Genomic DNA, 16,550 nt, shown 5'->3' on the forward strand with positions numbered 1-16,550 from the left:
GATTAAATTGATCATGAAAATACCTAATTATCTAACAAATGCAGCTGCTACCACGATTGAATGAGTTGGAACTTAGCCCTCCCACGTCAGCTTGGACAGGCGGCCACCATGTTGAAGTATCTCCGTTTAAGAGGTGTGGGCAGCCTTAAGATGGTGGAGAACTTCCCGTTCCTCTCAAATGGCCTTTTAATTTCTGGATGCAAATGCCTAGAGAGGGTCTCAAATCTTCCCCATGCGAGACTGCTACGGGTAGCTCGGTGTCCAAGTTTAAGACATGTCGAGGAATTGGGTAGTCTGGAGCAGCTGTGGCTGGATGTAGATATGCAGGACCTCTCCTCGCTGTGGGTGCCTAGGCTTCACCAACGCAATGGTGAAGACCTAGACGTGTACACATGGACTGGAGTCTGAGAAACACTAAATCAGTTATGAAAGTAGAGAAGCCTGTTGGGTGGGCAGCAGATACAAGGTATGAACTTACTCCTGGTTTGGCATTAATTTGATTGGTTGCGCTTCCTGCTCCTTTCTTTGGGTTATCCATTTATTGCTGTTTTGTTGTTCTTCACGATATTTGCCTTCTGAAGGAAGGGGACTGTTTATGGAGTAGATCACCCAAAACGAGCTGATGTGGAAACAAATTAAGGAGAAGGAAAGTCAGCGTCAGGCCTACAGGAATGCTTTGTTTTATTATGCTTACACGTCCATAGGCTCCGTTCGCTGCAGCTTGCAGCTAGGTCGGCTGGATGAAAACGGTTCGGATACGGACGGATATCACCAATATTACATTTGTTTTCATATTTCTGTCCAGATTCGGATTCGAATACGGATAGTGTCAATTATGTCGGATAGGATACGATTGGATATCGACATTATAAATATGCGATTTAAGTATTCGGATACGGATACGGTATCGAATGTTGGATATCCGAACTCGGATACGGACAGATCTCAACCCCTCTAAACGGATTCGGTTTCGAATACAGTCAAAAAATAGCTATACCGTTTTCATCCCTAGCTGCACCTCAAGCTCCTGAACTATGTCGTCCTACTAAAAATTACCTATCTAGAATAGCAAGAACAACTTATAGTTTGGAATAAAGTGGAGAGAATGATATTAATAAAAAAACATAGTTGTATGCCAGCCTGTTATCAGCGCTTGGCATTTGTATATGTAACAACGAGCCTGTTCGCTGGTTGGTTTCTGGGCTGATAAGCTCGGCTGGTGCTGGTTTGTTGTGAGAGAAAAACATTGTTGGCTGGCTAATAAGCCCTGGCTGAAACCAACAAGCGAACAGGTTGTACGTCAAGAACTTTATCTATCCGTTGTCATTTGTTGGTGTTGTAATTTTGATAATTTTAATTCAAATTTTAGCTAAAAATTTAGGTAGAATTGAACTTTGATCGAAATCTCAGTGTATTTTCATCGGCTTTCGTGATTTTCGTTTCTTTCAATCCCCTCCGATATTTATGTCTCAAACCGGTAGGGTGAACCTTGCGTTTTAGAAAAAAAGTCTACTTAACCCCCTACAAAACCTACTTGGGTTTACTTGAACATTATTAGACGATTTAAGGGTTACAATCTCAGGTTTTATAGTTGATAGGGTGTTGGGGGTTATATAGTCGATGCTTGATGTATTAGGTGGTTATATATACTTTTTAATATGTCACATCAACGAAACCACTTTTAAAATCATTTTATGGTGTTATTTAGACGATTTTCAATAGTTTAAGGAGTAAAATACTTGAGCAGGTAAGATAGACAACTACCAACTAATCGAAGGGGTTAAATAGACTTTTTCTCTGCGTTGTAGTGTATATATCAAGGGTTAATCTCTATTTTGTTGGGTTTGTCTGGGAGCCTCGGACAGGATATCAGCCCATTGCCATTCAGTACGACATGAACATGATCAATGCCCACGCTACGATGGTCAACACACTCGCGGATGAAATGAAAATGGGTGTGGGATGTGCTTGCTCCGGTCATCAACCGAGGCCTTGTTTAGATTGCCTCCAAATTTTAAGTTTTTTCACTCTCTCTCCATCACATCAATTTTTGAACGCATGTCTGGAGCATTAAATATAGATAAAAAAAATAACTAATTGTACAGTTTGGTTGTAAATCACGAGACGAATCTTTTGAGCCAGTTAGTCTATGATCGGATAAAGTTTGTCAAATACAAATGAAACGTGCTACAGTGTCCAGATTGCAAAAATTTGCAATCTAAACGAGGCCCGAGTTTAGAATTTGGGCTGAAATTCGGCGAAAATCATTTCTAGCAGGTGCTCGCGCTTCTAGCTTGGGCCGCATCGCGCATATGTGTTGCCTTCCGTCGGATGGCCAACGCATGGCATCGGGCGTCAGGACGTCCGTCTGACGTAGATTTCTCTCTGTGCCTTTCTTTCTGGCGGCGACGACAAGGCGAGCGTCGCCGCCGCCACCGCCCTACGCCAGGTGCCCAGGTCGTCGGGCCCTTCTCCGGCGACAAGCAGCCGCCAGGTATGCCTACCATACCTTCTCTTTCCTTCCTGCTTTGCGAAACCGAGCACCCAGTGACCCAGACCCTAATGTCTGTGTTCGGATCTGTGTATACATGTATTATGCCTACCAGCTTCGTTATTTAGGTATCGGGTACACAATTGTACACCCATGGCATATGCTGGCTCTGCCCTCATCTGTACTTCCACTTCGTAAATAGGGATCTTTTTGTTTTCCACGGAGGATAGGCCAAAGAAAACCGAATTGTTCATGAGTGTCGATCCGGAATTTGTTAAGAATTAATCTCGTATTTATTTAAGAGCAGTCGATATTCAGATGACTAATTTGTATTATTGTGGTTGGCCTAATCTCGAGCTTAGTTTTACCGACGAATTATGATACAATGTATTCCTTGTCCAAGTAATTGGACTATGCCCTGTTTTTGCCTGGTATTCGTCTTAGTTATCTTAGTTTTTTTTAATGCATTCTAAGGTCAGATAACTTTCGTATCTGTTATGCATTTGCATTGCCCTGGTTTATACTCGATTGGTGTGGGTAGGCAGCATTTGCACTAGTGCTTGGTGAAATCACAATACTTAGGTATGGTGGGTGATGAGTAGGATGAGCATAGACCAGCGGTATAGGCCTGTAGGGAGTACGGCAGGGCTGGCCATGCTTGGGAGCTGTGGCCTGCAGACTAGGGCATCATGGACATATCGGTGATGCGGCAACTGGGTTGTATTGGAATTGGGTGATTATTTCCTTCATTTTCGATTCTCCTGTGGCACTGTAATGTGCTATTTTCATTTTGGTGAATGACAGTTTCAAGCATTGTCTCATATTTGTAAAACATCAGATCTATTGCTTTGTGGCAAACAATTTGTTAGAGAAAATTCCCTATTTAGCATCAGAAGATGACATGGTTCCTTATTTAGCACCGAAAGATAAAATATTCTCAATATAGCACTGGGTTCAGTTTTCGTTCCCTATATAGCACTGCTGCTAAATTTGGCCTCTAACGTCGTCAACTATAAGCGGAAAATTCCATTATACCCTTGTTTCATGTGCAGCCACATCAGTTTATTAACAATGATATTTTATTGTACAGATTTTTTTTACAGTTCCATTTTCTTACATTGAACATTTTTTTGACACTATAATTTTTTGGACCATGAATATTTTTTGGCAGTACAATTTCTTTTGCACAGATTATTTATGATAGTACAATTTTGTGGACAGTACCAAACACACAATTTTGTGTATATGTGCCTATGTGGACTTTATGTACATTTGGTACTGTAAAAAAATGATCATTATTCACAAAATTGTACTGCCATAAATAATCTATGCAAAAAAAACTTGTACTGCCAAAAAATATTCATGGTCCAAAAAAGTTGTACCGTCAAAAAATGTTCAATATAAGAAAATGGTACTGTCAAAAAATTTGTACAATAAAATATCACTGTTAACATGTAATGGCGCTACATGTGAAACAGGGGTAAAGTGGTCTTTTCCCCTCGCAGTTGGCGGTGTTAGAGCATCTCCACCAAATCTCCTATTCCTTCTCCCCTCTAACCAGTTATATGACATCTTTCAAAAGTAAATTTAGGATATAAGAAACCTATGGTCTAGTAGATTGCCAAAACCTCATCTTGATTTAGGAGAGGGAGGGGTCTCCCCTTTCTTTAGGAGAGATGGTGATGAATTTAGGAGATCTTCTAAATAATATAGGGATAGGAGATGTGATAGGAGATCTGCTGCGGCTGTTATATTTCCTATTTAAGGGATAGGAGAGAGTATAAGCGATCTGGTGGAGATGCTCTTAGATGCCACATTTAACGGCAGTGCTATATACGGAACAAAAAATGAACCCAATGCTATATTGGCAAATTTTATCTTTCAGTGCTAAATAAAGAACCGTGTCATATTCCGATGCTCAATAGGCATTTTTTCTCTAATTGCCTGTTGCCACTTGGGTTCTAGGGTGATTTATGGGAAATTTGTGTAAGGGTGTAACTTGATATATTGATTGCTTTATGCAATAATTTGCAAATTCTAAGATTATTTTATGATTTTTCATGTTATTGAAATGCTGGTTATGCTGCAGAACTAACTGTTTAACACTTTCAAAGTTCCACCTAACATGTTAGCTTGTTGATGTCATTGGAGGATTCATGTTGAACTATTACTATGATTGTGATATTTTTAGTTCTGGTTCTGTTTTGGCCAATTGATCCTGTGGTGCAGTGAGGGAAGCTATTGGTTGGTGCTCACAGGCCCTGCTAACTTATGCCATTCCTGTTCGGTTAGCAGTTCCTCTATGTTAATCATACATACAGCACCTGCCCTTGAGAGTGGTAGGAGTGTGAGGGAGACAAATGTTCAATTTTACGTACTTATGTTTTTGTGTGAGAAAGGTTGTGTTCGAGAAAGAAAAAGTCATGTAAGATTCTATCAGTTCATTCTTATTTTTGTCCATCATTAATGTAATCTATTCATTACTGTAGGACAAAGTGCATCTGAACTGCATTGGATCCTTAGAGATGATGAATGAGTCTTTTCTTGATAGGATGGCTTCCCAACTTTGGTCAACCTGCAAGTAAGGATACATGTACTGTCTTTAAGCATTCCAGCTCATTATTCATTTGTATTTTTTTCTGGTGAATATGCAGCTCACACAAGTTTACGTTTATCTATTAATCATACTGCTGTTATGCCAATTAATTTCAGTTTAACAGACTATTATGGAGTGTAGAAGAATGTATAACTAACAGTTGATCTTTCTAGTTAATTTTCTTAGCTATATTTTAAATTATTAGAGAGAAATTTGAACATGCTCTATTTGATAATGGTTATTATTTTTCAATTAGATCAGAAGATATATTTTTATCTGTTTTTGTTGGTTGCTCATGTTGGGTTTTTATTCTAGCCTACCCTAGAGACTGAAAATCTTTGTTGCTGCTGTTATATATAAGAATGTAAGATAGATTTTGAACTCATTCTTAGCCTACATTTGCTCTTGGCTCATGTCACATTTCAGTAGTGACAAGTGTGGTTGCCACCTGTCTTTTCACTAAGGTTTAGAAAGGTTGATTTCATGCCTCCTGACATTCATATCACATTCTTCAATTAGTCATTTCACTACTATGCTCTGTTTGTAATGTGAACCAGTCATCTTGGCTTCAAAGCATACCTTGTGTTGATCTACATCATTTAGAATTTAAAATAGAGCATTGAGTATGCAAAAACAGTTTCCCAGCACCTGAAGTCTTGGTAGATGTGGACCTAAATCTTAAGTAAATTGTCAATACACACAATGCATGAGCTGGCTTGTAGATATGGAAAAAATGGGTGGGGACGGTCCCCATAGAGCAATCATGGGCACCCAATGTGGATTTGTGACGTGTGTCCATGTGTATGCATCTAACGCATGAGAAAGATGTGGTTTTTCTTTCTAACTATTCCTCCTAAATTTATGGAACAAATTTATTTGTTGGATGCAAGCACATGGACACGTGTCACAAATTCACGGTGGGTGCCCATGGTTGCTCCATGGGGACCATCCCCAATCATTTTTTTTCTACCTAAGATGCCACCACAACAGATAGAAAGATCAACAATAATTTTTGGCGGCTTCTCCCCTTAAAACAAGAGCAATGCGGAAGCAACAACATAAAGAGAGAATACAAATAAGCTCAACAACAAGATATAGTATCCTAATGAGCAGGTCATCATCAAACAAAGTGTAGAAAGATTTCCCAACAACAACCAGAAGCCAATGTTAAGGTTAACCAATTAACAGAGACTAAGTTCTAGTACTATTATTATTATAGCACAAGTTTTCACACTAAAAGACGACATGAATGTGCTGAGTGTGCTGCTATTTTCCCACCCTTCAAGCAAAAACCACCTGAGCGCCTGGAAAGATAGAAAGGGGGTGTGAGATATAAAAATCTTAGCAAGTAAAATAATTTAACAAGTTATTTACACTACAAGTTCAATAAGCATTGATTTTAAAAGTTGTTTATGTGTAATCCAACAATAAGCAATTAGATATAACCAACAATTGATACGACCTCATATAAGGTAAAGATTAATAACCACCGATCCCTGGAGAGCATAGCTTCTCACTAGCTCTCCCAATGCCTTAGTCCAAGCCAGATATGCCATAGTCCAAAATTATAATGCATATAATGCAAATGCCATGTCTCATGCCTTCATACCCAACAAAGTATGAAGCCGCACATCGTTATGCCAAATAAACGATGTTGTACCGGTACGGTCGCGGCTAGCAAGCGGCGACACAACTCCATATGCCAATGCAGGAATGGGATGCAATGCAATGTTTATGTTTTTTACTCAAACACGCAGTGTGTTAAAAGGAGAAAAGAGTCATACATAGACCCGAACACACACACACACTCAGTAGCTATGGAGCTAAGACTCAATCATCTTTTACAGAATGGAAGAAATGACCTCTAAGATTCAATCTAAGCTCCCCTAGCTGTGAGCAGGGATAGACCCTTAGCTCCTGCGAAACAGAGCCGCTCATTGAAGGTACAATCATTCCAGTTCTTCCGGATGCTCCAGGCGCCAAGGATAATGAGTGAGTTTAGGCCTTTCCTTGCATCACCAGTAACAACTACTTCCACTTTTGCCCACCAATCATCCAAGATTGAATCAGTAGGTTGTGGGACGAGGGAGGAGAGCCCCACGCAGGAGAGAATACCAGAACTGTCTAGCAAACACACACACAATGAGGAGGTGTTGAATGCTCTCTTCTTCCTGGTCGCATAGAAGGCATTTGTCCAGGTGGGGAAGACCTCGCCGAGCTAACCTGTCAGCTATCCAACATCGGTCGTGAGCGACCAGCCACATGAAGAATCGACATTTTGGGGGGCCCATGACTTCCAAATTCTTTCATAGGGTCTGATAAAGTGGTGCCTTGGAATATTGCCTCATATGCAGACTTTGCAGAACCAGAGAGCCTCCAAACGTGCTTGTCATGTATCCCCTCTTGAAGTTCCACATCAGATAACACATCCCATAATTCTAAGAATTCCATCAAGGCTTCCACAGAAATTCCCCCTTGGATATCTTCAAGCCATTTCCCATGACAAAGGGTGTCCCTCACCATACGCATGCTTGATGTTCTCTTAGGAACCAAAGCATATACCCTCGGTGCTAGTTCCTAAATACTTTTAGTGGTAGACAGGCCCATGGTTTGTTTGGATCAATTTTCTTAATCCATGACCATCTTGTCCTTAATGCATATCCTCGGGATTTTAGGTCAGCAATTCCCAATCCCCCAAGCTCCTGAGTTCGACACACTTTGGGCCAAGAGATGAGACAGTGCCCTCCTTTTGCTTCCTTTAGACCTCTTCGTACGAAGGCTCTTCTAACCTTATCAATGGCTTTAATAGCCCATGGTGGTAGATCAGTCGCCATGGCCACATAAATCAGTGATGCAGTCAGGACATGTTGTACTTGAACCACCCTTCCTGCCCGTGTCTGCTTTCCACCCAGGTAACTGATCAGCAAGTTTGTCAATGATTGACTGGAATTATTCCTTGGTCAGCTTCTTAGTGGTCAGCTTCTTAGTAGAGAGAGGCAGCCCAAGGTATTTGCAAGGGAAATCCTAGACTGCACAAGGTAACAAACTCTACTGCAATGCCATGTTATAGAAAGGAAAAGATATACCACATATAACATCATGAGCGTCTCGCCATAGAGACATCAAGCCACATTCCATTACATGAGCGTCATCAACCATTAGTAAATGAATATAGATATTCACATAGAAAGCATAGAGGACAAGTCAAATGAAAGAAACATGGTTTGAAAGGCCATAGGGTATTAGTTGTGGTTCTGAATTTTTAAGGTGGAGGTAGAGTTAATAACAAGTTAAAGCTTGTAGCAACCGCCACTATGTTTACTTGCCTCCAATGAAGTGATGACCGCTCTATGTGCGATCTAAAGCATTACCACCTGCTTAAGTAGTATAATATCAGAGAGAGAACTCATTTAAACAAATATAAACAGTAGGTAAAGCGCTCCTATGCCCTAACCTGACATTGAAGCAAACAGAGAACAAAGCAACAAGCCAACTGCAGCAGTGTTGCTTCACCTTTTTGTATCAATCAATCTATTATGGCTATGATAGCAACCAAATAAACTATTAGAATCCACACAAGTCCTACAACTTTCATGAAGAGCTTATATTTTTTATCACACTTTAAGATGGCCTAAATTGTTGTTAGAAACAGGCTTCAGAAACTGTCTAAGAATTGAGACAGCAGACTTTACATTTTCATATCTCCATATCCTTATGTCCAAAAATTATGCAATTTCACCCGATAGCAAACCATCTCATGATGTACAACTTTCATATTACTCATATTTGCAGATAGGGTCAGAAAGATGGCCTGATGCATGTTCTGCAGAGAAAACAATACATCTAACTTTGAAAATCTATATCTAGAGTTCCTCTTATCCAAAGGCCATGATATTTGCCAATATGGAAAGCTAACGAATGAAAAGTACTAAAAAACTCTAATGATTTGTAAAGTACCATCATGCCTCTAAGGTTCTCCAAAACCTCCTAGATCCACTTCTGTCCAGAACTTTGTCAGGGAAAGACAGCTTGCTTAGAAAAAACATAACTCCCAAACTGCTTATGCTAAAATCACAGAATTTCATGAGCTAATAGATCTAAAAATTATCTAAAAGTTTCTTATTATCCACTTTCGCAGAAAAATAAATTTAGGTTGCGGAAACTACAAGAACAGTTACAGTGCTCAAACTGTCAGGCAGCAGAATCCTAGATTTGATTTCCAAAGGTGATTCCTCCCTCAATAACTAATACCAAGACCAAAGACCATCCAAAACATCTCAATCAGAAGACCCAAAGGGGTAATCATCTCACCTTGGTTATCCCCAAGCTAGGGCAGCAAGAACAGATGGGGGAAAGTCGATCTACACCAAGTTGCAGCTCAACTCGATCCTCTCCTCGTCCTCAATCCATTTTCCTCTTTCCCTTGGTTATTACTGGTTTGGGGAATGTGTTGGAGAGGGTGAGGACGCAAGGAAGAAGGGGGGACGTGCTGGAGGGGAGGAGCACGAACAGGAGAAGGGTGAGTGGCTGATGGGTCTGGAATGTGAATTCTAGGGTTGGGGGCGACTTGGGCCTGAGAAGGTGGTGGGCTGGCTGGGCTTTGGCCCGTCTAGCCCGTTTCTTTCAGTTTTTGATGTTGAACACATCAAAAAATGGCTTGGAAGAGGGCCAAGGCCCATCCAGCCCACGACCTTCCTAGCCCCAACTCCCCCTCCCCCTCTACCCTCTGCAGAGAGTGTTCCTCCCCTGGTATGCTTCTCTTTTTCTCGTGTGTCTGACCTCCCTCTTCCCTACGCCCCCTTTCTCTTACCTGCACCCTTCCCTCTCTAGCACCTCCTCTAAATCAGCAATAACTAGGGGAAAAGAGGAAAAATGGGTTGAAGAGGAGGAGAGGATCGAGTAGAGCTGCATCTTGGGTGTAGATCAACTTCTTCCCCACTGTTTCTTGCTTCCCTAGGTTGGGGATAGCCAAGGTGAGATAATTTTCCCCTTGGGGTCTTCTGATTGAGGTGTTTTCTATGGAATTTTGTCTTAGAATTTAGGGGTTTTGAGGGAGGAATCACTTTTGAAAATCAAATCTAGGATTCTACTACTTAACAGTTTGAGCATTGTAGCTGTTCTTGTAGTTTCTGCAACCTAAATGTGTTTTTCTCCGAAAGTGGATAATACGTAAGTTTTAGCGAACTTTCAGATCTATTTGCTCATAATTTTAGCATAAGTAGTTCAGGAGTTATGATTTTTCTAAGAAAGTTATCTTTCCCTGACAAAGTTCTAGACAGAACTTGTTCTAGGGGGGTTTGGAGAACCTTAGAGGCATGATGGGATTGTACAAATCATAAGAGATTTACCGTACTTTTTCATTAGCTTTACAAATTGGTAAAGATCATGACTATTGGATAAGACGAACTCTAGATTTTCAAAGTTAGATGTACTATTTTCTCTGCATAATTTTCAGTTAAGCTTTGCTCATGCATTAGGCCATCTTGTGGACCCTATATGCAAATGTGCATAATATGAAAGTTGTAGATCATGAAATGTTTTGCTATCTGGTAAAATTGCATAATTTTTGCCACATAAGGATATGGATATATGAAAATGTAAAGCCTGCTGTCTCAATTCTTAGACAATTTCTAAAGCCTATTTGTAACAACAGTTTAGGCCATCTTAAGGCGTGATAAAAATATATGATCTTCATGAAAGTTGTATGCCTTGTTGTGTAGATTTCAAAAGTGTATTTGTTTGGTATCATAGCCTTAATGGATTGAAATATAAAAGGTGCAGTAGCATTGCTGCACTTGACTTGGTGCTTTGTTCGCTGTTTTGCTTGTATGTTGGGTTGGGGCGTAGGAGCACTTTACCTACTGTTTATTTTTGTTGAAATGAGTAGTACCTCTGATATTATACTACTTAAGCAGGTGGTAGTGCTTCGGATCACACATAGAGCGATCATTACTTCATTGGAGGCAAGTAAACATAGTGGTGGTTTGCTACAAGCTTTAACTTGTTATTTATTCTACCTCCACCTTAAAATTTCAGAACCCAATACAATATAATGTTACCTCTCAACCATGATATAATATTTTGTGACATGCTCTATGCTCTCTATTTGAATATCTATGTCCAACACTTGTGGTTTGATGATGCTCATGTTGATTTAGTGGAACAAGGCTTGTTGTCCACATGGAGAGATGCTCATGGTGCTATATGTGATTATTTATCATTCTTCTTATGGCATTTGCATTGCATCGAACGCATTCATTGGCATATGGAGTTATGTCGCCGCTTGCTAGCTGCAACCGTACCGGTACAACATCGTTTATTGGGCATAATGATGCAGCTTCATACCTTATTGGGTATGAAGGCAGGAGACATGGCATTTGCATTGCATATGCATTATGATTTTAGGCATGAAAGCCTTGGACTAAGGCTTTGGGAGAGTTTGTGAGAAGTTATGCTTCTCCAAGGTTTGGCGATGACTAATCTTTATCTTATATGAGGATGTATCACTTGTTGGAATTATCTCATTGCCTATTGTTGGTTTGCATATAATTGAAGATTGAATTGATGCTTAATGAACTTGTAGTTTAAAAAGCTTGTTAAAGCAATTTACTTGCTGAGATTTTTATCTCAAGCACCCTTTCTATCTTTCCAGGCACTCAAGTGGCTTTTGCTTGAAGGGTGGGAAAGTAGCAGCACACTCAACACATTCATGAAATCTCGTGTTGTGTAATAATAATAATGATGATGATAATAATAATAATAGTACTAGAACTTAAAGTCCCTGAAAGCAGAGTATGGCACAGGAAATTCGCCCTGTTCTTTAGCAGTATTTTTCAGCGAACAAACAATGTTTTCCTCTCACAACAAATCAGCATAAGCCAAATTTCAGCGAAATGAACAGGCCCATTGAAAGATTGATTAGGAGGTCAATGGCAAGGTTACATATGTAGGCAAGGAGGACCCTAGGTTGGTTTATAGAAGTATGACCACCGTCGGATCTCCTTGCCTAATAACATCAATCAATCTATAGCTAACCATAATGGGCCGATGGCCCAGGTGCACATGCAGGCTGTCTAACTGTCCCTATTTATTGGTTAACCCTAACTTTGGCTTGTAGTTGTTGTTGGGAAGTCTTTCTAGACTTTGTTTGATGTTTACCTGCTCATTAGGATGCTATATCTTGTTGTTAAGCTTATTCATATCTTTCTATATGTTTTTGCTTCCGCGTTACTCTTATTTTTAGGGGAGATGCTGCCAAAATTGTCAATGTTTGCTCTAGTTCTATCCCTTGTGGTGACATCTTAGGTAGGGAGGCTTTGGGGTGTTACAGTATTTTTTCCTTTCCTGTAGATATACTTGTTCTTGGAACTAAACTCATTATTGCCTTTTTATTTTATCATGTAACACTACGTCTTAATGCTATCTTAATCTTGAAAATTACAGTTACTACACTGGATATCCCAAGGACCTAGGGCCTTCAAGAATTATACCATTCACATCTGAGCGTCAGTTTGTGCAGCTACTGCATGAAGGCAGGCCTGTACTTGTTGCCTTTACTATTAAGTATACTAACTCTGCTGTATTTTTTTTTTCAGAAAAACTAACTCGAATAGCAAATCCTCATGAGCAGTTCTCACTTCAATCCTGAAAATTGCATTTTGTTAGGTGCACTTATACACAGCATCTTGACAAACTACTGGAAGAGGCTGCTGCTACATTTTATCCGCATGTCAAGTTTGTCAGAGTAAGCCACTCTTCATTTTACATTTACAAGAAAAATTCCTCTTAGTCTTGTCAGATCACTTCTAATTGATGAACAATTTGGATAAGACTGTGAACTTATGGTGCTTCATTGACTACTTGTTGCCTAAATTAAAACTATACTCCCTCCATACTAAAAAATGAAGTCGTTTTGGACAAGGCTTGGGTCAAACATTGAGAATATAAATCATGAATAACTAAGTTGTTGAATTTGGAAATGTGAAAATCATATGTATAGATTTGTCTTGAAAAATACTTTCACAAAAAATTACATATATCACTTTTTGATAAATATCTTTATAAAAATAAGTAGTCAAAGTTATGCTTTGAAGACCGTGTCGCTATCTAAAACGACTTCATTTTTTAGTATGGAGGGAGTACATGTTATAGCCTATTATGCCTAAAGTGCAACTTTTTGTTGGTGATTAAAACTATAATTTATCTTGAAGGGCGGGCCTGATGCAAGCGGTAGAGTCTTACCACCTATGACCGGAAGGTCCCAGGTTCGAGTCGCGGTCACCTCGCATTGCATAGGCGAGGGTAAGGCTTGCCACTGACACCCTTCCCCAGACCCCGCACAGAGCGGGAGCTCTCTGCACTGGGTACGTCCTTTTTATTAAAACTATAATTTATCTGATGATAAAGCTATAAACTTTGTTCCTGGTTGGCTCATTTTAATTTTACCGTGTAAATTGATCTGATGTTACATCTATCCTTAATCAATGTTTTCTGTTGTTGTATTTAGCTTCACTTGATCAAATTATGTGTTGTCTATGTTTGCATATATGGCTTAGTATATGTTCTTTTTTCAACTTCCTGTTTCACTTAGACAAGCAAGTTGATTGAGGTTGGGGGGGGGGGGGGGGGGGGGGGGGGGGGGGGGGGGGGTCGGTTCTTTTTGGTTAGGCTTGCCTCCAGCAAGGAACCATTGAACATCTTCTTGTCTGCCATCAGGTTGAGTGCCCGAAGTATCCAGGGTTTTGCCTCACCAGGCAAAGGAACGAATATCCATTTGTTGAAGTATTTTACAGCCCAGAACAGGTTATCTTTGTTTACTTGGTATTTGTTTGGATCTTTCATGCAATTTTAATTCATTCTCTGGTTACTATTTCACTGCTTTTTTAAAAAAAAAATTGTGCCAACTGGGATAACAGATAGCAGCATAGTGGACCAAGGCGTGATTTTGTTGTGAGCTCATTGCCTGTTAAGTTAGTATCATTGTATTGTGATAATTTTTCCGTCTTAATATTTTATATTCTTTATAATTTCCTTAGTACTCATGGCTAGATGATGATAAGTGAAACAAGATTGGTACATGACAAACTTCTGCTTGCCGAACAACTCACAGGAACTAGCTACTAGCCTGCATGCACATTTAGTGTGTTACTAGTTTACAGGGGTACTTTTGACTAAAAGCGAGTAAAAAAATACTTGGGAACATGTGTGCTCCCTCTAATCTTGCACAGCAATTCAAAAATTACACGCCCACTAATTTAAAATGGAGGGAGCTACAGTTCAAAAAAAAAATGGAGGGAGCACTTGTTCAGCTGCCTACAAGGCCAAAATGTTGTTTTCATTCTTTCATCCTCAGGCATCGCTATTGATTGGTTGTAGAGTTGCAGATATTTTTCTTTCACAACCATGAAGATGTTTTCATTTATGGTCTTGGCTTGACTTTTTTCTATACTTTAGGCTGCAAGCCAAGGAAAGAGCGTGGATCCTAACATCACAAAGTATTCTGTAAAAGTGCTACCTGTAAGCTGGTGCCTTTCCGTTCAATAGTTGAATTCATGTTTTGTTGTTGAGCTGACGATGTATTGTATCTCCTGCAGTTCAACTATGATCAGAGCATGTATGGATTTCGTGAATATTTCAGGAAGCATGGTTTCAAGTGTTCTGAAACAAACTGAAACTAGATCTGTCAATAAGAATTTGCCTTAGGAGTAATCCTGGGAACTTGAGTAGCATGGAGGCAGTTGTTGTTTATAATTGAAATGCAGTGAGGCTCTACTGGTGTCTTGACTCTTAACCAGTTCATTCAATGGTCTGTTTGGTTGTTACTCAGGTAAGTTGCCTGGTGCTGTGTAGAATCTCGATCAGTGGTCTGATTTCTTTTTGGTTTGGATCCTGGAAAGGCTGCCTGTTCAGGCAGCAATCCTAGGTGTCCAAAGTTGTTGGGCAAATTTCTTAGGACACTAACCAAGTCCGCGTTTAGTTGCGCCCGGAATTGGCGCCGCCGGATTTTCCAGCGACACTGTAGCGCACTGTAGTATTTCGTTTGTATTTGGTAATAATTGTCCAATCGTTGACTAATTAGTCTCAAAACGTTCGTCTCGCAAAGTACAACCAAACTGTGCAATTAGTTTTTGATTTCGTCAACATTTAGTGCTCCATGCATGTACCGTAAGTTTGATATGATGGGAAATCTTCTTTTTGCATAGTGTCAAAGTTGGGAATTCGGTGGAACTAAACATGGCCCAAACAAGCCAGTGTCGGGTGCTGATGAATGAATGCCTGGCTCATGAGGGCAGGCCATAAATCAAACAGGCTAAAATTCATGTCATGTATTCATGTACAGTGGGGTACTGTTCATGCCTATAGATTAGCTTTAAAATACCTATGGACCTTTGGATTTGGTAAATAAATAATTTACCGCTCAGCCAGGACTGAGCATTTTGCATATATTCTTTTTCCAGCGTCAGTGATTTGCGATTTTTATGGTCGGAGCTGGCAGTTGTTACCTGTTAGAGGTCAAAGCCCCTGGACGAAATGAAGTTATAACCTTTTATCTCATTAATTACCAAAACCTAAACAGGATTTTTACACTCAGCTAGCGCTCTCCTCGACTATCTATCTGACCGGCCTATGTTTTCAAGGATTTTGGGTCTTGAGCCGTAGCCGTAGATATTGATTGAGCAACACTAAACCCAAGATATTGGCTCCACTTCTCTCAACACTCAGGTTTTGTCCGCAGGCAAGGCTGCATAACCAAGCATGATTCCTAGGCATTCAATTTTGATCGCCTAGGGTTGAGATGCGGCTTGTTCGGGAGGCCGTATCGTATCGTGGATTATTTACTGCTGGCTGGTTTGGTGTGAGAGAAAAACACTGTTCCCGGCTGGAAATTTACGATCGTTTACGAGCAAGCGAACAGGCTGGGTTGCCTGCCGCCGGCCAGGACACAATCCAAACAGCCACTGAATCTGAGGACCAACTTCAACAAATGCTGCAGGTCAACCGAATGCTGGAAGAAACTTTGCCACTCCCATGTTTGCTTTCGACACAAGAGCAGAACATTGAACCTGATGGCGCTAGCTTGGGAGTTGGGACCATGATGTTCCTTTCCAGGCCTTCCTATTCTAAGTTGTGTAGGTCTCACAGTGTGGCGTTCACCCACACTTCCAATGGTGTAAGGATCGCAGGTCGTTCCTATTCTAATTTGCACCTCTGGGGCTCTGGGCTAGCTTCAGATCCAGACTTCTGTAACAAAACGCCATATTGAAATGGGCTGCTAAAAGCCAGACCATGGCTTTCAGATAAGGCCGAACCTATCGTTTCTTTTTTCCTTAGAAATATGGCATTCGATGTTTCTTATGTTGTAGACCTTGTTTGGTGGAGGTATGGCCAGCTCCGGCTCCACCCCTCCGTGCATTATAGTAGAAGATGACAGATGTTTTAATCTGTCTTACTAAAATGAACTAG

At 40.3% G+C, this 16,550-nt stretch overlaps 1 protein-coding gene across 6 annotated transcripts; it reads left to right on the top strand.

Moving 5' to 3' along the window:
- The first annotated feature begins 2,341 nt into the window (after positions 1–2,341).
- Positions 2,342–16,224, top strand: LOC136463092 (uncharacterized). 6 transcript variants are annotated; one of them, XR_010760907.1, is made up of 8 exons: positions 2,342–2,494; positions 4,981–5,072; positions 12,531–12,650; positions 12,753–12,831; positions 13,803–13,889; positions 14,541–14,603; positions 14,681–14,913; positions 15,823–16,224. XR_010760907.1 is itself a non-coding variant. In XM_066462124.1 (8 exons), exons 3-8 carry the CDS (start codon positions 5,017–5,019, stop codon positions 14,756–14,758), a joined length of 483 nt encoding a protein of 160 aa, XP_066318221.1. In that variant the 5' UTR covers positions 2,342–2,494; positions 4,721–4,830; positions 4,981–5,016; the 3' UTR covers positions 14,759–15,085. The 6 variants fall into 6 exon arrangements, 5 of the variants coding, with proteins under 5 accessions (XP_066318221.1, XP_066318220.1, XP_066318219.1 ...); XM_066462124.1 differs by lacking the exon at positions 15,823–16,224 and adding an exon at positions 4,721–4,830 and having other exon boundaries at positions 14,681–15,085; XM_066462123.1 differs by lacking the exon at positions 15,823–16,224 and adding an exon at positions 4,721–4,778 and having other exon boundaries at positions 14,681–15,085.
- The last annotated feature ends 326 nt before the right edge of the window (positions 16,225–16,550 follow it).

The sequence above is a fragment of the Miscanthus floridulus genome, chromosome 7, assembly GCF_019320115.1.
Source record: "Miscanthus floridulus cultivar M001 chromosome 7, ASM1932011v1, whole genome shotgun sequence".
In the NCBI taxonomy this organism is placed as follows: Eukaryota; Viridiplantae; Streptophyta; class Magnoliopsida; order Poales; family Poaceae; genus Miscanthus; species Miscanthus floridulus.